The sequence below is a fragment of the Uranotaenia lowii genome, chromosome 2, assembly GCF_029784155.1.
Source record: "Uranotaenia lowii strain MFRU-FL chromosome 2, ASM2978415v1, whole genome shotgun sequence".
In the NCBI taxonomy this organism is placed as follows: domain Eukaryota; kingdom Metazoa; phylum Arthropoda; class Insecta; order Diptera; family Culicidae; genus Uranotaenia; species Uranotaenia lowii.
In genome coordinates this window covers 290422526-290446758 of record NC_073692.1, presented here as the reverse complement: position 1 = coordinate 290446758, position 24233 = coordinate 290422526, and the positions used below count along the sequence as shown (strand labels likewise).

The window sequence follows — 24233 nt, the reverse complement described above, 5'->3', positions numbered from 1 at the left end:
ATGCTATATATACGGATATTACAGCCGCGTTTGATTCAGTGAATCACGAAATTTTGCTCAGAAAGTTACGTCGTTTAGGATTTTCGGAAAGACTGTGTATATGGATCAGGAGCTACCTAACAAACCGTCGTTTAGCTGTCAGAATTGGCTCCACTGAATCAACAGAATTCAATCCGAGTGCAGGGGTACCACAAGGTAGTAATTTGGGACCATTATTGTTCACGCTGTTCTGCAATGATATAAAAACGCTTCTTGCTGGATGTGGAGTACTCATGTATGCGGATGATCTGAAAATATTTCTGATCATAAACAGTCTTGCTGATTGCTACGAATTACAACAATACCTTGATACAGTAGTGAACTGGTGTGCTGTCAACTCTCTGGTTTTGAGTGTTGCTAAGTGTTGTATCATAACATTTGGACGCAGGAAACAACCTTTCTTGTACGATTATAATATTGTTGGCGAACAATTACATCGTGTAGACCGAATAAAGGATCTTGGTGTTATTTTAGACAGTCATATGACTTTTAAGCACCACTACTCTGCTACTATTGAAAAAGCTAACCGGATGCTGGGATTTATAATTCGTTTGAGCAAAGAATTTACTGATCTGCCTGCCTGCGAGCTCTATACTGCTGTTTGGTTCGTTCAACATTAGAATCTGCAAGCCTTGTTTGGTGGCCATTTGAAGCTGTATGGATTGCACGTTTTGAAGCAATTCAAAGAAGATTTGTGCGATATGCTCTTCGGGAGTTGCCTTGGGAGAATCCTCTAAACCTGCCACCGTATGCTCAGCGTTGTGCTTTACTGGGTCTTCACACACTCTCGGATCGTCATGCCATCGGCCAATCACTGTTCGTGGCGAAGGTTTTACGAAATGAAATCGACTGTTCATGGTTGCTATCTCGCTGTAATATCTATGCTCCAGAAAGAGTTCTTCGAAATCGAGACTGGCTTTCATTAGAATCAAGAAGTACGCGGTATGGTAGTAACGACCCTTTACGGTCTGCAAAAATTTGCTTCCTACGATTTTATACGCTTTTCGACTTCAATGTATGTACCACAACCTTCAAACGTCGTATTGAAGCTTATCTAAGAGACGAATTGAGAAATAATAGTTGAAAAATCATCGCTCGAGCAATTTATTCATGTAACCTTAAATTAAGTTTTATCATTAAGACAACTATGTCAGATGATTTAAAAGCAACAATAAACAATAAACAATAAACAATTGCAATAGGCGTTCATCTTCAGAATTCATTCGCGTCATAAGACAATCTTATGAATTTCAATGATTTTTCTTATGGCGCCACTTCATAAGAGAATCTTATGGCATACATAATAGTATTTTCTGAGTGTACGTCAAAGCCGACTACAAGCAGCTTCCACGACAGGAGTTTTATACGACAAAAGGAAGCGGAAAGGTAGCTGATATTTTCAAGCACATGAAACTGTCAAAGTTCGCGAAGAAAGATCTGGTTTGGCAAGCCATCTGTACCTGTGGCTTGAAAAGCATCATTTTCATAGCTTCCGGGACTGTCAACCACGGTTGTTCCGTACTGTTTTGGCCGGATTTGGCATCTTGCCATTACGGCAAAAAGACCATGGAGTGGTACGCCGCCAACAACGTGCAGGTGGTTCCCAAGGACAAGAACCCTTTCAACACGCCAGAGCACCGCCCAATTGAGAAATACTGGGCTATTGTCAAGCGGAACCTAAAGAAGAACGAAAAACTGCTAATGACGAGCAGCAGTTCAAGGCAAACTGGCTTTCTGCGGCGAAGAAGGTGGACAAAGTGGCTGTACAAAATCTGACGGCAGGGGTTAAGCGTAAGGCCCGGCAGTTCGGATTTGGAAAAGCGGAAGCCTAACTGAATATTTTTCCTGAATTTTATACTAATTAAACTTGAAAAAGAAATTTAATTTGATTTTTCAAATAAACGATTTTACCGAAATTTTGGCCGTATCACCCTTTATTATCTGTTTACTGTTTTTCTATATTGTTGTGATTAAACATCAGATTAAGATAAAATGTTGTCCACGGGATTCTTGAGGGACAGACAATCGATTTCAGGTGTCATATTTTGCATCGGAAGTAGAAAAAAGGGGTCGTCCATACTCATTGTTCACTATTTTCAAAGAAACCTAGAAAATGTTTTTGCTTAAGGGGGGGGGGGGGGGGGGGGGGTAGGGTCTAACACTTTCAAAAAATCGATTTTTTTATTTTTTTATTTTCTTATTGTAAAACATTTCAAGAATGTTGTGTCAAATTTTCAAGTCAATTGAAGCAAAACTGTAGAAATTATAGGCCTTTATCTCCTCCTATCTAATACTGCAAGAAAGCAAGAGCAGAAACTTCAAACGCGTTTTTCTCGAAAGCAGATTTTAAAAGTCCGTGGACATCGTCATTTGAAAACTACTTATCCGATTCTTTTCAAATTTGGAACATTTTTTCTACATATAAAATACCAGACCCCAACGATTTTCTTTTTTGTTTTTTTTTTACTTTGGGGAGATTTTACAGGTGAAAAATTACGGATTTTTTCGTGAAAAATCATAGTTTTTACTTCAATCAGCCACAAAAATTTCATAAAATTTTTTTTAAGTTAAATAAAAACGTTGGGTTCCAGAAAAACATCTATTAAAAATATTTTGCTCCGAATTTTTGACTTCAGATGATTCTGTGCTGAGATACAGTGTCCACCGCAAATCCTGTTTTCTAAAAGGCATCCTCGAAAGTGCTCCGTCACCGGCTCATTTTTCAATATTTTTCTACGAAAAAATTACTAAATGTTCTTTTAACAATGCTTTGTATAATGCAAAAAATTTGAATACATTTATTTGAACGATAGCTCAAGAAAAAAATCGTGAAAATGGTGTTTTTTTATACCCGTTAGACCCTACCCCCCCCTTAATGAGCTGAATCGAAAAGTCGAGCAGTCGCTTAAAGCATTTGCTTCGTTTGTTATGCATAAAGTTTGTTTTGACGGCTGTTTTCTCAGTCATGACTGAGGAGCTGGAGCAGCTGCATGAGCTATTACTTTCAGAACGAGTTAGTTGGGTATGAATAAAGGTCAAATCTGGAGAAAATACTTGGTAAATCTCCTAGCAATCGTTTTGTTTTTTAAGTATGCTCGGTAGAAAACTTTTTGGAATCAAAAATTCTTTGATTCTTTAACGTCATAAATTTATCAAGTTAGCAATAATACACTTCACTATAAATCAAATAGACATTTTCCAGTCGTTCTTACGCCCACCACTTGCAATGTTGACATCGTGGCTATTTTAGCCGTACTTTTCATTCTCCTGATCGTCTTCTTTTAATTGACTTAAGAAAACTACTGTTTGGATAGCCCTATTTTTCTTCAAAGCAAAAGCTTTATTCTAAAGTGTTAGTACACATCCGCTAAGCTTATGTTTATTTTATTTATACCTTTGGGCTTTTGCTTTGCTTGATTTCGAGCTAAGTAAAAGCTACTTACCGAAGCCGTTGATGAACTTTATTCTTACCACGACTTGTCGTGATTATTTTTCCCTTTTTCTGAACATTTGCCCATGAGAGTTTTACAGCACAAGCAATTGATTTCAGGGGTAACATTAAGGCCAAAGGGTCAGTGAAAGAGATCATCCATTATTCAATGTTTTTTGCATTAATTAATTACATAATTATGCATCGGATTGGATGAAAATTCATACACAAGAGTTTTGCAAGACGAGAAATCGATTCCTGATTTCAACTTTGTGCCGGGCCACAGAATCGGAGAAAGGGCTCGTCCATATCAACTGTTTAATGTTTTCGCGATTTAGACGTTATTCAACATTTGATTAAGCTGAAAATTTCCACATGGTAATTTTAAGAGACGCTCTATTGCTTTAAGTTGTAAAATTTTGTGTAAGGGGTCGGCAAAACGGGTCGTCCATATAATCTGTCCACTGTTTTTGCGATATTGTTTTGATTATGCTTCGGATTGTGATTGATTTCAGGTGTCAAATTTTGAAAAGAGACTTAAAAGGGGGTCGTCCTTAGTAATTTTCAAATGTTTTTGCGATAATTACAAATACGAGAGTTCTACAGGACCAGAAATCGATCCTTATTTCAAACTTTCTATTAGACGACAGAAAAAGGGGTCGTCCATATTAACTGTTACATGTTTTCGAAATAATTGCTTATTTATGCATGGGATCCAGACGAAAATTCATTCACGTATTATTTCAAAACGGACAATTGATTCCTGGATTCGAATTTTTTATCAGACAACATAAAAAGGGGTCGTACGTATTAACTTTCCAATATTTTTGTAACAATTTTGTTACTTTGCATTGAATCGGAATCTCTTACAAACATTTGATTTTTTAGAAAAATATGCCAATTGAAGCAGAACAACTGTTCTGTTAATTGAAAAACAATGTGTTTTTTGAGTTATTCATATTTGGTTGATGATTATAACAAAACAAGACTCATAGATCTTTTTGCCCAAAAAAAATTTTTTTTCCAATATGACAATTGAATTATGAGAGAATTATCCGAATTCCACATTGCCATTTTTTTAGAGCAATGGTTGAATCTCAATTTTTTAAACACATTTTTAAAAATATGTTGCCCGTCTATTTAACCGATCCCAAAAATTCAAAGATGTGTTTTTCTTATTCTTTATTGATCGCGATCACTTCGAAACGTGAGACTACAAATATTCATCCAATAGCAGTGCATTTTGCCAGAATAAATAAATTTTACATGGTTTACTTTGATATAAAAAAGTCTTTTTTTAACTCATTGAACTTCTTCTAAGATCTTTATTCAACTAGCTAGAGTAGACTGAGTTCAAGGAACCGACTCAAAAGTGAAGGACAGTCCTTCATATGATGGATTGAATTCGCCTCTATGGTTAATCAGAATGCATTTCATAACCTCCATTTTTAGGATTTGTTACTGCATTCTTCTAGGGTAGTTTAACAAAGATCAGTTTACTCTACTTTGGGCCAACTGTATGCTTTTAGCCAGCTTCCAATGCCGCGTTGGCAATCATGAGTAATTAAAAAAAGAATACCTACCTGAAATAATGTTTATTTAATGAATTTAAATAATTAATAAACGTTAGTAAAAACAGTAAATACATATTTTCAAAAACAAAACAGCTTCGAATTAAGAAGACTTCTTTCTGAAAATTCGTCCAGCTATCGTCATCGCCATGGCAGCCGTGAGAGTTATAAACCATGTGGGGAACAGTCGAATAAACGCCATCTGTTACGGAACAAGAACATACGATTTTAGCAGTGGTATGATTTTCAGTTCGATTGAGTCATTGAGAAAGTACCTGTAAGCCATGGAATGCACAACCCGTGGTTTGATCAGTTTTTCCAATTTTTTCAACAGCAAGCTTTCCATACGTTGGAGCGTCCAGAGAAATGATCCGGCCCAGAGTCAGACTTTGCCATTGAGTCGTCATATTTGTGGCAACTATCATTGGTATCACGATTTGACATGACACTCCGGTTCCGATCAGTTCCTGTTGCAGTGCCTTGGTAAAACTGATCAAGAAAGCTTTCGATCCGGAATAGGCGGATGCAAAGGGCAACGGGAAAATTGCAGAACCAGATGTTATATTGATGATCGCTCCCTTTTTACGGCGTCTCATATCCGGCAGTAGCATGTGGCTCAGCATCACCGGTGGAATTGAGTTGACGGAAATGGTGTCTTCGATTTCTTCACGGGTCAACCGATCAAAACGTCGGGGCATTCGGTGGAGCATACCTGCGTTATTAACTGAGCACGAATGAAAAATATTAATCCTTTTAAATCAGTCTTAAAAGATTCAGAAAAAAATGTGCAAATAAACCCAAATAACTCCAACACAAGCCTCCCGCCCTAAAAATTTTCCCTTAATCCTGGAACCGAGCCATCTTATCATGTTTATGCCAATTTACCTACTGCTGAACAACTTTGTCAAAGACTGTACCGTAAACTGGGGGAACTTTGAGCAGTTTTTTCATTCATTTTTGAATATTTTGGAAGGGGTTGCTTTTTTGTAATATCTAAAAGCTTTAAAACCCTTACTGAGGTGAGGAGTATAAAACATGATCATTGATTGCAGTAAATTCAAACGACATTGGTGGTTATAATGAGGTAAATGTTTGTTACAAAACCAGATTTCTAGTTTTGGGGTAATTTTGATCACCATGGTTTTTACGTATCTCAACATCTTCAAATTTATTGTTTTGATGCTATTAAGCACAGAAGGCTCAAAACGATAACAGTAATTTTTTGTTTGGACTCAATTGAATTTTTCAACGTTTTCTTTTAAAAACAAATATACTCGAAAGACGGACAATGTTGCTGCATATATTTAGGGGCAACATTTATAAATATGTCTCAATATTTATGGGCCTCAAAAACAAATAAAATTTTACCTCCATGCAACTCCTCAAGTCCTCGTACTGTTCCCATGTTCATTTTTTCTTCAAACTTATCCATTTGATATGGTTTTTAACCATTTTTTCTATATGGGCTTTTTCATGGAAAATGACCGTTTTTTTTTTCAATATCCAAAAATTATCATCAAATGATCATGAAAATAACACTTAAACTCAACCTAAACCAAGAAAAAAGTTGAACTTTCACATCAATCAACCTATTTGCTCCTAAATGGTTAAATTTGATCAGGAGAGATGTTTGTTTGTAAGCCTTCAAAAAACCAGAAATTTTAAGATTTTTAAATGATATTTTAAGTAATACAAAAAATCTCCTAATATAAACCAAATTTAGCTTATTTGTAACTAAATTTACAGGCTTTCAAACGTAGTAAACAGTTTTCAGATATTTTAACTTTAAGCTTAGTTAATGATGATTATCTGCAAAAATTTCATGTTGATCAAAGTTACCCCGCTGATCAAAGTTCCCCTAGTTTACGGTACCACCTATAGTTCTCTGGGCTTTGAGACTGATTTTGACCAATGGTTTTTTATTTTTAAGTACTTCTACATTCAATGATTTCGTATCAAATCGTTACCTTAGAAAATTGGTCCTACACCAAAAAGGTGAGCTGAATTGGCTTTCGTCGATGCTTAAATTCTTTGAATTTATTCAAGGGTCTGGTAGATCAAACCTAATTAATTTGAGCATAAAATACCCAAGTAACCAGTCGCATAGATACTTAATCTTGTGCATTAAAAGTTCACATTTGGCTGAATAAAAGGCCCTCGAGAGAAATGGATATAAGTGCTTGAATTGGACTTCTGAACGAACATAGAAAGTCTAAAAAGCATAGAACATTTTTGTGCGTTCCAAGTACCTTAAAAAACCAGGATTCAATTAGGACTATCGTGCTTCGATAGGAACTTCTTATGAATTTTTTGGTTCCATGAAGAACTTGTTACGAACGTTTTGGTTCCATGAGGAACTTCTAAAGAACTACTGTCTCCGCTGGCGATTGGAACAAAAATGATGTAAGGAAAAGAATATTGGAATGGAAAAGTCCAGGTTCATAAGTAAATGATACTAAAGGAATACTTTACTCAATCAAAATCAGTTTCTGCACCAACTTTCCACAAATTCTATAGTTTTGGAACATTAATAATCCATAGTTTAGTTTTTGAGACAAACAAACAAACAAAAAACAAATTTTTATTCCAATTGTTCAATGATCGTATATATTCACACCGAATCATATTTTCTCATTTACATTGCTATGCTTCCTCCTTTTCCTTAATTTTCTTCATGGCGGAGCAAATGTAACAGCAGAAACGGAGCGGCCTAAAGCGAGGTCTCCACTGATTGTTACCGGGAGAAGCTTCTTGCACAAGAAGCACTCAAATGAAAAAAAAACTGAAAATTATGCGAATTCTGAATGTTTTTCAGGCCCAATTTGAAGAACTGTGTTTTTTTTATTTCACCCAACAAGAAAAAAATAAAAACTTATCGTTACTCATTCACGAGCTCAATTCGGCTTTCCATTCGCTGTTGCAGAAATTTTTAACTTGGAAGAGATCTCGCAGCACTTTATTATTGGATTGTTGAATAAAAGAAACTTGTAAAACAACCGTCTAAGGTTCTTCTTTTTTTTTTTTATAGGAATTTAACCCATTAAGGTCATTCTTCCTCGAAAAAGGTTCTTCTTTTAGAAACTAGAACTTGAAAGAAAAAAGTAAGGCACACATTTCACAAAAGCTAAATGAAACATTTAAAAACTTACGTTTTATCACGAACCATGCGAGTCCGATTTGAGAATAAATGATGCATAGTTTGGTGGATGCAAATGTTTACATTTCAAAAACTAAGCCTACTCGGAAAAGGTGATAAACCTGAGCTAACTTTAAATAGAAGTTTTAGACAATATCAATCTAAGCATTGGCTATGGTACAGAGGTAGCATGCTCAGTTTTCACTAAAAAGATCCAGGTTCAAATCTTCATGAAAATTGTTGAAGTACATAATTATAAAATTCATTAAGAGTAACGGGAAACGTATTAAAAAATTCAAATGATTAAATGGTAAAGTAATAAATACAAATACACGAAGGTTTTATTTACGCGGTATGAATTCCGTTGTTAACGTATAGGACTTGGGATATGTTCGCTCAAAAAGCGTATCGATTCGCAAGAGCCGTGTAGAACATTAGGGATGAATCATCCCAGAGGATGAAAATCCCATATAAAAAAAAAAAAAAATAGCCGTGTAGAAGAATCATATCCATGGCAAAAAATCGCATAAAAAAAGATGTGTTAGAAAAACTGAGCAAAATTAAACCGCGTATAAAAAGATCTTAGTGTACCTACCATTCTTTTTGAAAAATTCCTTTCTATTCAAAATCTCATGCAATGGCTAAAAAGCCTTCTACTCAGCTTCGATTATGAATCTTTAGAGTATGGGAGAGTGGGGAATCATGGGCCACTTTTTTTCGTTTTTCCATAACTTCTTTATTATAAAAGATAAAATGAAAATAAAAAATGGTATGATTTTCTACATTTTCAAGGTATCATAAGGTATTTTTTTCAAATTTTTAATAAGTTATTTTCCCCAAATTCTGACTGTTTGAAAAAAAGGAATATTTTTTGGATTTTGAAAAATGGTAGGGAATCGTGGGCCACCAAATACAAATTGACCAAATAACATGCAAAGTTTATGAGTTGATCCAAAACTGTGATTTCCTAATTAATTTCGTTATTTTAGAGCAATTTCAGATGATGAAATAAAAAAGAGAGCTGTGTATGATTGCAGAGATTCCAAAACCTGGCTCGCGAACGTTTTGGCAAAATTTCTTATATGGGATCGACAAAATATTTTTCATAACTCTTCATTTGGCATAAGAAAACTTCACAGATAGGTAAAACGTATTTTAAGTTCTGAATGTGTATAAAAACATAAAAATATGGGTGTTTCAAGATGTGTGGCCCACGATTCCCCACAAGCTACGATTTGCAAATTGGTTGCGTTTTCGTGACTTGTTGATGTTTCATCAAAAATTCCTTTTCCATGTGAAAGATCATGACAAAACTAAGATCATAAGCGTATGAGCATATTTTTGTTATGCACTTTAGGTTCCCCATCGATGAAATTAGCGGGTGTTTTTTTAATTATGTAAGTAAGTTTTTTAACTTTTTTTAGTTTGGTAAATAAAAGAAGCATATGATGCGTATTTCAGTCAACAACATATAGGAATATATGCTCACGCAAAGCGACGACGATGACAGTTGGTTTGAGATTTTTATCTCAACACACATCTGAGATATTAAAAGTGGCCCACGTTTCCCCATGGCCCACGATACCCCACTCTCCCCTATCGATAAGAACTTTAATTTTTAGCTGAGTAGAATGCTATACAGCTCTAAAACAGGGCTGAGTTAGCTACTAAGAGACCATTCTGTGGAACTTTTGGTTACTTGGGTAGGCTTAAATCAAACAAGCCCAATCTTCCAAACTTTTTTGTGAATTGACACATTTTAACATTTGATGAAATGTCTATTAAATTGGAAGACATCTTATGGGAACTCTCAATAGCTAGAGTAATAACGATGTGGTAGCGTAGCGTCCAATAAATCGGACAATTATGTCAATTTTATCTCTTTCTGAATTTTTTTATTTGTCTATTTTTCTATATGGTCAAATTTGCAATTTTGCCACATGCTAGTTTTGTCAAAATTAGGAAGTTTGACAAAATTAACAAATATGACAAATTTGACCAATGACAAATTAAATGAAATTTCCCAAGTTAAAAAAAATTGATAAATGTGACAAATGAAAAAAAAATTAAATAAATGACCTCATTGAAAAAAAGGAATATAAAATTTACAAAAATGGATATATTGACAAAAATGTCCTAACTAATAAAATTGATAAGGTAGATGAGGGAATAACGAGCAGCCGGGGAATAGTAAGCACTCCTCTTTTCTACAAAAGTATATATTTTCTTATTGAGGATAAGTTTCGTACTTCTTATAGTAGGCATTAATTTTTCAGCAAAAAAAGAAATCTCATCATCATCTTTACAGAAATATTTAGAAAATAAAACTAATTAGGTTCTCAAGTGACGAAAATATTATAATTTTTGAGCACCACAAAATAAGCTCTCATGATCGTTAAATCAACTTGATCTATAATGTACGCACAGCAACATGATCTACACAATGTTTCTCAACTTTAACCATCATTAATTTTTTTATTTTTCACTATTATCAATTTTAAAACGTGTTTTTACTTGTACTTATTGACTCGGGACGAACAGAGCATTTTAGATCGGTGCACGATGAGCGTTTTCTGCCGTAGAATCTAGCAGCGGATTCAACTTCATGAAGTGAACAGAATTATAGAGCTACAGCTTGACTAGTTTTCATCTGAGATTTAGCGTATTGCAGACTCGAGTTCGATTCCTGGCCGAGGTGATTTTTTTTTCTATTATTCAATTCACCTCATCGAGTTGAATTCGTTGCTAGGTTCTTCGGCAGAAAATGCTCATCATGCCCTGATGAATCGTGCTTATACTGCTCCAGAGGGGATTCTCATGCCCCTATGGTGACCGATTTTCAGCACTTGACAAGAATTTTTAATTTTTTTTTAAACGTTTTTATATATTTTTTCAAGTTTCATTCAGTTATCAAATAGACTCATTTAGTGTCTGAACACGAAACAGTGATTTAACTCACATAATACAGCTGTGTTTTGATAAAATTTTGTCAATTAATGTTATTTTTGTCATTTTTAGATCTTTTGATTTTTTTTTAATTTTTTTTCCAAATTTGACAGATTAGTCAAGTTTATGAGTTTTGTCATCTTTGTCACTTTTGTCATTTTATGTCGTTTTGTCTGTCTTGTCAAATTTGTAGATTCTTTTAAAGTTTTGTTAAATTTGTGAATTGTGTCATTTTGGTAAAATGATTATTTTTTTTTTGTCAATTATGACATTTTCCGAAAAAAAATTTCATTTTTTCATATTGGTGAAAGTTAAATCAAATTTGTGAATTTTGTAAATTATTTATTTTTTTTCGATTATGTTTCAATTTTGTCGTTTTTGTCAAATTTTTCATTTTTGTCAAATTCGAGTTTTTTGTTTATAATGGCAATTGTTTATTTTTAGTTCTTGGTTTGTTTTTTTTTCATTCTTTTAAATTCGATCGATTTAGTTAGCTTTGTAAATTTCATAATAATTATTATAATTTTTGATTATGTTCATAAATTTTGTTATTTTCATCATTTGTCGTTTGATCATGTTTATCATTTTTGTCAATCGACCGAGAACTACACTTTTCTGGCAAATAATGGCACAAAAATCTTTTAATTTTCTTTAACACAAACTTCAAAAAAAGTGTTTATGAACGAACTTGTTATAACACATAAAATTTTCGTGTAATGATATAAATAAGTGAAAAATAAAGATGTCGTAATTCTACGAAAACCTTGTGGATCGATGCATCTTATAAACTAAGTTTGCCAGATTTTTTTCAGCACGTGTCCGAACCGGACAAATCCGGGTAATTTTACACAAAAACCTGGCACAATCTGGGCATTTGATTCCAAAATTGACGATCAAAAATCCGGGGAATATCCAGGCAAATTTTGTCAAAATTCAGAAATTGCTCAACAAAAATCAAGAAAAAAAAACTGGAAAAATTTTTTTTTTCATAAAAACTCTTCGACAGATTTCAAATCTAATTTAAGGCTTCCGAAAAACCTACCATGATTATTTTCATAAAACTTGCTCGACAAATTTTGTTTGGCATAAATAAAAAATTAAAACAGTTTTTTTTTGCAAAATTGCAAAATTAAATGAATAAATCCGGGCAAAATCCGGACACCTTATATATGAAAATGGAGGCGATTTTTTTTGTAACAACATCACGTATGAATGGTCGGTCGAAATGAAGTGAAATTTGGTATCCGAGGGTTTTTTGGGTCAGAGATGGTTTGTATAATAGTTTCAAGAATCTCACTTTTTATGGAAGGGGGGTCCTCATACAAAATTATCTCTTTTCCCATCTTATATATAAAAATATAACTTCTTTATTATAAAAGATAAAATGAAAATAAAAAATGGTATGATTTTCTACATTTTCAAGGTATCATAAGGTATTTTTTTCAAATTTTTAATAAGTTATTTTCCCCAAATTCTGACTGTTTGAAAAAAAGGAATATTTTTTGGATTTTGAAAAATGGTAGGGAATCGTGGGCCACCAAATACAAATTGACCAAATAACATGCAAAGTTTATGAGTTGATCCAAAACTGTGATTTCCTAATTAATTTCGTTATTTTAGAGCAATTTCAGATGATGAAATAAAAAAGAGAGCTGTGTATGATTGCAGAGATTCCAAAACCTGGCTCGCGAACGTTTTGGCAAAATTTCTTATATGGGATCGACAAAATATTTTTCATAACTCTTCATTTGGCATAAGAAAACTTCACAGATAGGTAAAACGTATTTTAAGTTCTGAATGTGTATAAAAACATAAAAATATGGGTGTTTCAAGATGTGTGGCCCACGATTCCCCACAAGCTACGATTTGCAAATTGGTTGCGTTTTCGTGACTTGTTGATGTTTCATCAAAAATTCCTTTTCCATGTGAAAGATCATGACAAAACTAAGATCATAAGCGTATGAGCATATTTTTGTTATGCACTTTAGGTTCCCCATCGATGAAATTAGCGGGTGTTTTTTTAATTATGTAAGTAAATTTTTTAACTTTTTTTAGTTTGGTAAATAAAAGAAGCATATGATGCGTATTTCAGTCAACAACATATAGGAATATATGCTCACGCAAAGCGACGACGATGACAGTTGGTTTGAGATTTTTATCTCAACACACATCTGAGATATTAAAAGTGGCCCACGTTTCCCCATGGCCCACGATACCCCACTCTCCCCTATCGATAAGAACTTTAATTTTTAGCTGAGTAGAATGCTATACAGCTCTAAAACAGGGCTGAGTTAGCTACTAAGAGACCATTCTGTGGAACTTTTGGTTACTTGGGTAGGCTTAAATCAAACAAGCCCAATCTTCCAAACTTTTTTGTGAATTGACACATTTTAACATTTGATGAAATGTCTATTAAATTGGAAGACATCTTATGGGAACTCTCAATAGCTAGAGTAATAACGATGTGGTAGCGTAGCGTCCAATAAATCGGACAATTATGTCAATTTTATCTCTTTCTGAATTTTTTTATTTGTCTATTTTTCTATATGGTCAAATTTGCAATTTTGCCACATGCTAGTTTTGTCAAAATTAGGAAGTTTGACAAAATTAGATTGAAACCTCGATGAGAAGCCTGAAGTTGTGTTTCGATCATGATAAGTTTCCTTTCAATTCAAGTGCGCACCCCGAAATGAGGATGGCAGCGCACGCGTTTTTTCTTCGTTCGTGAAAATTTTGTCAATTTTCAATTTTAAAAGTGAAACTTTCGGAAAGTTTTGAAAAAGTAAACAGATAACGGATATCCCGCGGATTTGTGCAACCGTATATAGTAAATCAGAATTAAAGGCCGATAGCTGTGATTTTTTTTTCAGCCCATTCATAAGAGCGTAGAACAAGATTAAAAGTTGTGTCGTATTTCCGGAGAATTCTTTTGCCAAAAGAATTATGAGATTTGGCATGTGTTGCGTGTTGTAAAACTTTTGAATCCCTGGTTTGAAGATGTTTTCAAAAGTTGAAGTTACAATTCGTATCAAGTAGGAGTGATCGTGAGCTCCCAGGAGAGTGGTCGATTTTTTTCCCAACACCCTTGTTCTGCTGAACCGTTGAACGGGCGCGTCCGAAATCGGTTGGCAAAGTGCTATGAAATTGGATATTGGTGAATTGGAAAAAGTGAAATTGAAGTATTTCGGTTGGTGAAGGTGCGCGATATTTAAAATTAGGAAAAAAACAGCAGTTCGAAATACAGTGGCAATGTTGTGGAAGTGAGAGGGGAAGGGACATAGTTGAGAATGGATAACAGTGGCTGTAAAATCTGGAAGCTAGAGGAATGGGCAGAAATGGAAAAGGATTGCTTCGATCAAATCTTCTTAGATTTGTCGGGAAAAGGTTACGGAAGCGGCTGGAAGGCTAAGTATATTCTTTCTATTTAATTTAATTCATTGGTGTTTTAAGTTTGACCTTCTTCATTGTGGGATTGGAGCTGTGGTAATTTTTTTCATACTGTACCAGTCAAACAGAGAGGGATAGAGCTTTTTTTTTCTCTGTGGCACTTTCTTAAAGACTTCGTAATGTTGTATCTCTGTCTCGCGCTTATGGTGTTGAATATGAATGCCTTCTCGGCTCAGAAAAAAAGAAAAGCAGCTGATAAATCATCTAAGCCTCGGAAAGAGTGAAATAATAAACAATTTTATTATAATAGAAAACCAAAAAAATAAAACAGTAGAATTTCTGTTTTTTCGGTATTTTTGACTTTTTACAGGTTATTAGAAAAGAAACATTCAACACCATTCAACGAAAAATCGAAATCAACATCTTTATCTTGCACTCAAATAAATAAATATGAATAAATCATAGAATAGCTATCATAAAAACTAATATTCTACTTTAATACCATGAATACTTTTGAAATATTTTTTTTTCGATGGGGAGGGGGGGGGATGCTTACACTAATTATATTTTTTTGTTCTTTCAATGATTCTTTTCAAGAGCGAGCAAAGGCGCTATATCCAAGGTCAAAGACCAGAAATGATTGTGCATCGAAATCCAAAACTCTAAATTTTTATTAACATTGAAGCAAAAGCAATACTGTAAATTTTTTAGTAATGAAAATAAGGAAATTTGTAAAATCATTAACTATACTATGGGGTTTTGGATTTCTGTGCAGAAAAACATCATTTCCATCCACAGAAGGACGAAGTCACACGGACCACCATCAAGGAGCACAGAAATTTAGCATATGTGCTCCCAACGTTGAAATTTCACTTATAGTCATGGAAACGTATGGTACTGTTGTCCACGTTTCTTCCTCCCTTTGTTCCAGTTGTCTCTGCGTCCAATACTGCACAGTGGGCCCGGCCAAGTTAAGATGAGTAGTAAATGTACTTTTACTACTCACCGGGATGCTGACAAGATCTGGCTGTGTACGTATCATAAGCATAAGCATAAGCATAAGCAATTAGGAAGTTTGACAAAATTAACAAATATGACAAATTTGACCAATGACAAATTAAATGAAATTTCCCAAGTTAAAAAAAATTGATAAATGTGACAAATGAAAAAAAAATTAAATAAATGACCTCATTGAAAAAAAGGAATATAAAATTTACAAAAATGGATATATTGACAAAAATGTCCTAACTAATAAAATTGATAAGGTAGATGAGGGAATAACGAGCAGCCGGGGAATAGTAAGCACTCCTCTTTTCTACAAAAGTATATATTTTCTTATTGAGGATAAGTTTCGTACTTCTTATAGTAGGCATTAATTTTTCAGCAAAAAAAGAAATCTCATCATCATCTTTACAGAAATATTTAGAAAATAAAACTAATTAGGTTCTCAAGTGACGAAAATATTATAATTTTTGAGCACCACAAAATAAGCTCTCATGATCGTTAAATCAACTTGATCTATAATGTACGCACAGCAACATGATCTACACAATGTTTCTCAACTTTAACCATCATTAATTTTTTTATTTTTCACTATTATCAATTTTAAAACGTGTTTTTACTTGTACTTATTGACTCGGGACGAACAGAGCATTTTAGATCGGTGCACGATGAGCGTTTTCTGCCGTAGAATCTAGCAGCGGATTCAACTTCATGAAGTGAACAGAATTATAGAGCTACAGCTTGACTAGTTTTCATCTGAGATTTAGCGTATTGCAGACTCGAGTTCGATTCCTGGCCGAGGTGATTTTTTTTTCTATTATTCAATTCACCTCATCGAGTTGAATTCGTTGCTAGGTTCTTCGGCAGAAAATGCTCATCATGCCCTGATGAATCGTGCTTATACTGCTCCAGAGGGGATTCTCATGCCCCTATGGTGACCGATTTTCAGCACTTGACAAGAATTTTTAATTTTTTTTTAAACGTTTTTATATATTTTTTCAAGTTTCATTCAGTTATCAAATAGACTCATTTAGTGTCTGAACACGAAACAGTGATTTAACTCACATAATACAGCTGTGTTTTGATAAAATTTTGTCAATTAATGTTATTTTTGTCATTTTTAGATCTTTTGATTTTTTTTTAATTTTTTTTCCAAATTTGACAGATTAGTCAAGTTTATGAGTTTTGTCATCTTTGTCACTTTTGTCATTTTATGTCGTTTTGTCTGTCTTGTCAAATTTGTAGATTCTTTTAAAGTTTTGTTAAATTTGTGAATTGTGTCATTTTGGTAAAATGATTATTTTTTTTTTGTCAATTATGACATTTTCCGAAAAAAAATTTCATTTTTTCATATTGGTGAAAGTTAAATCAAATTTGTGAATTTTGTAAATTATTTATTTTTTTTCGATTATGTTTCAATTTTGTCGTTTTTGTCAAATTTTTCATTTTTGTCAAATTCGAGTTTTTTGTTTATAATGGCAATTGTTTATTTTTAGTTCTTGGTTTGTTTTTTTTTCATTCTTTTAAATTCGATCGATTTAGTTAGCTTTGTAAATTTCATAATAATTATTATAATTTTTGATTATGTTCATAAATTTTGTTATTTTCATCATTTGTCGTTTGATCATGTTTATCATTTTTGTCAATCGACCGAGAACTACACTTTTCTGGCAAATAATGGCACAAAAATCTTTTAATTTTCTTTAACACAAACTTCAAAAAAAGTGTTTATGAACGAACTTGTTATAACACATAAAATTTTCGTGTAATGATATAAATAAGTGAAAAATAAAGATGTCGTAATTCTACGAAAACCTTGTGGATCGATGCATCTTATAAACTAAGTTTGCCAGATTTTTTTCAGCACGTGTCCGAACCGGACAAATCCGGGTAATTTTACACAAAAACCTGGCACAATCTGGGCATTTGATTCCAAAATTGACGATCAAAAATCCGGGGAATATCCAGGCAAATTTTGTCAAAATTCAGAAATTGCTCAACAAAAATCAAGAAAAAAAAACTGGAAAAATTTTTTTTTTCATAAAAACTCTTCGACAGATTTCAAATCTAATTTAAGGCTTCCGAAAAACCTACCATGATTATTTTCATAAAACTTGCTCGACAAATTTTGTTTGGCATAAATAAAAAATTAAAACAGTTTTTTTTTGCAAAATTGCAAAATTAAATGAATAAATCCGGGCAAAATCCGGACACCTTATATATGAAAATGGAGGCGATTTTTTTTGTAACAACATCACGTATGAATGGTCGGTCGAAATGAAGTGAAATTTGGTATCCGAGGGTTTTTTGGGTCAGAGATGGTTTGTATAATAGTTTCAAGAATCTCACTTTTTATGGAAGGGGGGTCCTCATACAAAATTATCTCTTTTCCCATCTTATATATAAAAATGGAGGCGTTTTCTTTGTAACAACATCACGTATGAATGGTCGGTCGGAATGAAGTGAAATTTGGCATGCGAGGGTTTTTTGGGTCAGAGATGGTTTGTATAATACTTTCAAGAATCTCACTTTCTATGGAAGGCGGGCTTCTATACGAAGTCAACTAGAAACGGGACAAAACTTGAACAGCTTGAAGACGATTTTCACGAAAACTGATTCACGAGCACGAAATAGTTAAATAACTGGAAACATTTTCCAACGATTTATTAAGAAACGGGTAAAACGAAGTTTACCGGGTCAGCTAGTTTTTCAATAAAATCCGGGCAACTGGGCCGTGCCGGACTGTTCCCAAGTTTTGCATTAAATATCCATCCGCAAATCCGACGAATCCGAATAAAACCGGGCAACATGGCAACCTTATTATAAACAACCTCTTCAACTTTTTTTTAGGAAAAATGTAATATCTCGCACATAAACCACTTTATTTTACTTAATTTTCCTTGATAATTTTTTGGAAAATTACGAAAACATGTGTCAAGTTTGAAAAAAATCTAAAGCGAGGGCGAAAAAACGTGCGAAAGAATTTTCAAACATTCAGTTGAAAACCCAGAAAAATTTTGACGAAGCTATAAAAGATGTTATTTATTTACAAAAAATGAGTCTATAAATAATCGTTTTCGGTAAAAACAACAAGGAATGAATGGTATATTGGTGATTATCGTATAATGCAATAAAAAAAATTTTACAGAAAATGTTTTCAACCAAGAGGTTAAAAAAATTTACCCCTCATAATATTTCAAAAATATTTTAGTAAAATTTTAGCATAATGTGTTGGGTCAAATAAACGATATTACAGTTTGAACGAAAAAAAGTTTAAATAGTCCAAATTTTCGTAAATCAACTCCCGAATATATGAAAATCGTCAGATCTTGAGACAGAATAGTTGCTCTTACTGAACTAGAAAGTTTCAAGAAAATCTATAATCAGAGTAAGAACATATGGAAATACCCCAATTTTCATGAAATTTTAAAATAGTTTTTGTTTCGATTAAAGTCGTTTTACCATCTTTGTAGCATTTGCAAATTTTCATCGTTGTTGCATTTGGCGGACAGTAATTGAAAAACATCCGGTACAACTGTGTTTGATGTTTACTCTTGGGCTCGAATTCAAGGACATCGGCTCAGGAAGCAACTGACTAGCCAACTGAGTTATATCGCAGGCTCACGTAATTATAAACGTTAATGTATGTTTGCTTTAAAGATATTTTTAACTGTAGCATCGGGAGTATTAATACTATTATGTGGTGTAAATCTAATGATGTATGAGATGGTCACTGTTGACCGCAACTTCTAACACCTGGTTACTCAAAATAGCAGTTTATTGTCGTTTTTCCTATTTGTGCCTTTAGACGATGTTTGGTTTTCATCATTCATGAACCATTCAGTTTTTTTTAACGATATTATTTGAGGAAACTTGATCGCTATGGAAAAATAAAACAACATCCCAAGCAGCCAAAAGTCCCATAAGACAGGTACAAAAACGCTTACTCAGTCCCATCATTGATATGAAGTACCGTCAAACGGGGCATCATGCAACAGCGGGGTTCGATGCAACATTTAAATAACACTACATTGAATCAATTTTTAATTTAATGTATTGTAATAAAGTTATCTTTTAATGATAACAAAATGATGATGACATAATTTCTCGCTTCTTAAGCTAGTTGTCTTAAGTATTTTATCTTTATGTAAAATTTGAAAAATCGAGCAATAAATGTACAAATTTTAACATTTTTTGATGCCGAAAAAAACTTTACCCAGTATGACGGATCGGCTTGATAAAATTACCTACAAACTTTTTACAGGTTTCCTCATATTATACCAACATTGTTGGTGTAAAAATATTTTTCGAACAATCACCCAATTTTTTTAAATGAATATTTTTAATATTCAGTAAGGTGTCTGGGGTTAAATGCAACAAAATGCAAATCAAAGAAATACCTTGTAAATCTCGTTTCCATGTGTTGGAATATGAATGTTTTGAATCAGGCGTTCGTAAACATTTAAATTTCATTCATCCTAACATTTATTTTGATGATTTCAGCTTTTAGAATTTTTCTTAGTATTATTTAACCCCTAAATGTATGCAGCATCCTTAATTTCAGAAAAAATGTGAAAATTTGTTTTTACAGACCCATAAAACTACTGAAATTGGTGTTGTCATGCGTAATAGTCTTTAAGACATCGCAAATATATTAAAAATTATAAATTTTCGTACGTGTTCATAAGATTTTTCATTAAAAACAGAGTTTGTTGCAAGTTACCCCATTTTCTAAGAAGGGTGAAAATCGCATGTTTTTAGAAAATTAAAAATAACTGAAGAAACCAATAATTTTTTTAACTACGCCAATTTGATGTCCCAGCATCCTTAAAACTTTTGATGCATAAAGGATACGATTAACTGTGAACATAAGTTTTTTAGAAGCTATTGAAGTTGAAAATTGTTGCATGTTGCCCCAGTTGACGGTACGTTCTATGCAGCTCAAAATTTAAAAATTCTTATTGATACTTTCATGTTCCAAAACAAGTCTAAATGATCTTCAATTGAGCTTTCAGTGGTCTCTTCCAAAAAATCGCAAAAGAAGCAAAAAATCTCTCTCTTTCTCAACTGAACCGTTGGCTTCGGTTCATATCACCTTCTCTTGATTATTTACTGTGTTCTGTATCGGTGCGGCCATGATGCCACACGGTGGATTCCAAACTCGACAAATTGCTCAATTGCTTCTTTCCTACATTTCTTACATACATCGCATCAGAATGGTCACTCAATTACTAAATTACTACTTATTGAAAAAAACTTGCCCGGCTTGGGGATCGAACCCCGACCTTCGTGGTGAGAATCGAACACGCTACCACTAGACCACACCTAGAAGTTGTTCTAACTGAAACTAAAACTCGGAGTGGTGATTTGATTTTGAAAGCACATCAATGCACTTTTTGTGACGTATCAAATCCCGTATTGAGCACTTTTGTGCCCTTTATGTGACTTAAGTCCCGTATAATGTACGTACAGATCACTTTTGCAACTTTCCAGTTCGTTAATGAGTACATATAGTTCACTAATGGGAATTGGGCAAAACAAGTCACATACAACGTACATATTAATCACTTTTCCAACATTCAAGTTCGTTAATGAGTACATAAAGTTCACTAAAGGGAATTGGGCAGTTGATTCTCTTTGTCAGCCAATATGTAACTTTCAATGCCTTCATTTAAGTAAATATGTGACTTTTGGTCGCTTGGGATAACTATGCCGTTAGGTCACAAATGTATTTTTTTTTAAATTTTTGAACTTTTGATAAAAAATCTATCATAATTGCATTTTAGGTTCTTTATCATGATTTGCAAATGTTTTCAACACGGTAAAATTAAAGTACATATATATAAACATTTATTCCAATATGGCATTCGTTTGAGAATAATTCATAATGCTACCTTTTCAAAGTATGAAAATACCCGTTTTTAAGTTTTATGTAACCTTTGTATTTAGTTTATTCCTAGAATACGGCCGATTTATTATTCTGTGGATTTACTCACAGTTATTGAGCGCGATATTACTTTTATTAATTCAATACCTGATATTTATCTTATTTTTATCTGGTAGGGGAGATAAGGGCATAACGAGCACCAATTTTTTCACGTTGCGAATAAGAATGACCCTTACGGGTTAAACTCCTATCAAAAAAGAAAAAAATCTTTTTCAAAAAAGTACGAATTTTATCAAATAAATTTTCAGGAAGAACAGTTTTGTAGTTTCTATAGTATTAATTTTTCAGCATAGAAGAAGTCTCCTTATCATCTTTACAAAAATACTTTTAAAAAACCAACTAGGTTCTCAAGTGACTAAAATATTATTATTTTTGAGCACCGGGAAATAATCTCTTATGATCGTTAAATAATCTTGATCTATAATCTATAATTATCTGTTCCCCAATTTTCACCATCATTAGATTTTATATTTTTCACTATAACCAATTTATAAACGCGTTTTAACTTAAAATTTTGACTCGGGGCGTATAGATTGCTATTGGTCGGGGCACGATGAGCATTTTCTGCCGTAGAATCTAGCAGCGACTTCAACTCGATGAAGTCCACTGAATTATAGAGCCACAGCTTGACAGCTTGAGTTTACATCTGACGATCTAGCCTATTGGTTAGGTGTCGAAGAGGTAATCAAAATACTCGAAATCGATTCCTGGTCGAAGTGATTTTCTTTAATTTACCATTCATGATCGATTATTTTTATTGTTACATTGTACGAATAGAAGCATCATCCGCCAAACAAAGCATCAGAAACATAATGTATGAGTGTGTGTAAATTCTTTGTTTTCTACAAACAGACATACCTACATTATTTTGTTGTTGCTCTGTTTGATGGATTTTCGGCTCACCATTTAGTGTTAAAAGCATCGATCATGAATGGTAAATGAAAAAAATCATCGAGATGAATTCGCTGCTAGATTTTACGGCAGAAAATGCTCATCATGCCTCGATTAATGGTGTTTATACTGTCCCAGTGGGGGTTCTTCTTATGCCCCTAGAGTGACTGATTTTCAGCTTTTGGCAAAAAAAATTAAAATGCATTTTTATAAGTTTTTCTCTACTGTTTCAAGTTCTAGCCCATTACGAAATAGACTTTTTTAGTGACTGAACAAGAAACAATGAAGTGATTTACAAAATATAGCTGTTTTCTATGGTTAAATTAGCGTCTTTCTTAAGGTGGCTATTATGCCCTTATCTCCCCCATACAAACTTTTACAATTCTCTTTTTCTACGCAATATAAACTGTGAATATACATTCCACCTCGATAAAAGTCATTAATTTTCCAATAATTTACTCACCCAAAATGCCAACTTCCAGCCCTTGCAGTTCTTCTCGAATTTGGTCATACACTTTGTTACCGTCAGCAAAATCGATCACCAGTACTTTCACCTCAACAGTGGGATATTTTTCCTTGATCTCGGCTGCAACCTGAACCAGTTTAGATTCAGTGCGCGAAATCAACACAACATTCATCCCAGCTCTGGCCAAATTTATTGCGTACTCCTTCCCGATTCCATCGGAACTTCCAGTGACAACTTTAAGAAGATGGGATTTTTATTGTTATTTTATATTTTGAAACTTGGAAAATAAATAATGAAAAGTTACCGGCCCATTTTCCAAAACGCTTGGGAAGCGGAACTTTGCCTTTAGTCCATGTGTACCAGAAGATCTGGCATGGTGATTTGAGCACATCGATTAGATAAACAACTAACGCGTAAAATCCGATGATGGTCACCCACCAATTGCAAAAGATGTGCTCCAATGCAATCATTGCCCTCCGATAGAAGTAAGTAGACACCCTACGAACTTTAGACCGACACGTGCTTAGTACCAGCCAGATCGATTAAAACTGGACCGTCAAGAACCACCAAGGCGTTCATTAGTGAAAAACTTTTTGGCTTTAGGCACTTTGATGGATTGGAATGTAGTTATAGCGCGGTTTAGTTTTTCACCATTTTTTTAAGCTTTGGATTGTGCGTGAGTCGGTTGATGGACGACTACGTTCCGTTGTACCGTTTGGTCTCGAATCTGGTAACCATGTTCTAGATTGCTGTATGTATGGGAGCCATAAAATCAAATATGAATGATATTTGGGCAAATACGGTATTAGTTGGATTTCTTCTTGTAAAAGTGAAGATCGGAACCATTGCGGCTGCATGAAACTTACGGTTCGGAACTGGTGCATTATCATATATTGTACAAGATAGTTTTGCAACCGTTAAGAACGTTCTACAAACATACATACGTAGATTTCATGCTGAAGTTGTGAAAGAAGCTAACAGGTATTTCATTAGGAGCAAAGTAGTGATTGATGTTTGAACAAACAGTTTTAATCATTTTTGCTTAAATGAATCACTTATGGAATGTATAATTCCGCAGTGCTGATAATACGAGTAGTTTCTTCTAATTATTATATTTGTTCGAATAGATAAACGAGATTCTTTGCAGCAGTTGTAGACAGTAGCTCAAAGCTAAAAAAAAGTATTTATTTTAGAATCTAAGTTAGAGTTTATAATAATGATTAATACCTACATTATGTCTCGCATTCCTTAATTTGAGAGGTAAAGTAATTGACGGAATGAGGTATATTTGGGTGATCCAGAATCCGGCGCGGATCTAGAGATTGCTCCTAGGGGGGGATTATTTTACTAAATTTTCAAAAAATATGGCACACATTTTTTGAGTGATTGGAAAAAATAAAAACTGTGACCGGAAAAAT

General features: G+C 33.6%; 1 protein-coding gene across 1 annotated transcript; it reads right to left on the bottom strand.

Annotated features, from left to right (window-relative positions):
- Positions 1-4948: 4948 nt before the first annotated feature.
- On the bottom strand, positions 4949-23423 carry LOC129749138 (inactive hydroxysteroid dehydrogenase-like protein 1). Its single transcript, XM_055744026.1, has 4 exons — positions 23120-23423; positions 22813-23049; positions 5316-5764; positions 4949-5242 (listed from the first exon to the last, which is right to left on the bottom strand). The coding sequence occupies exons 1-4, from the start codon at positions 23283-23285 to the stop codon at positions 5144-5146; spliced, it is 951 nt and encodes a 316-aa protein (XP_055600001.1). The 5' UTR covers positions 23286-23423; the 3' UTR covers positions 4949-5143.
- Positions 23424-24233: the final 810 nt, after the last annotated feature.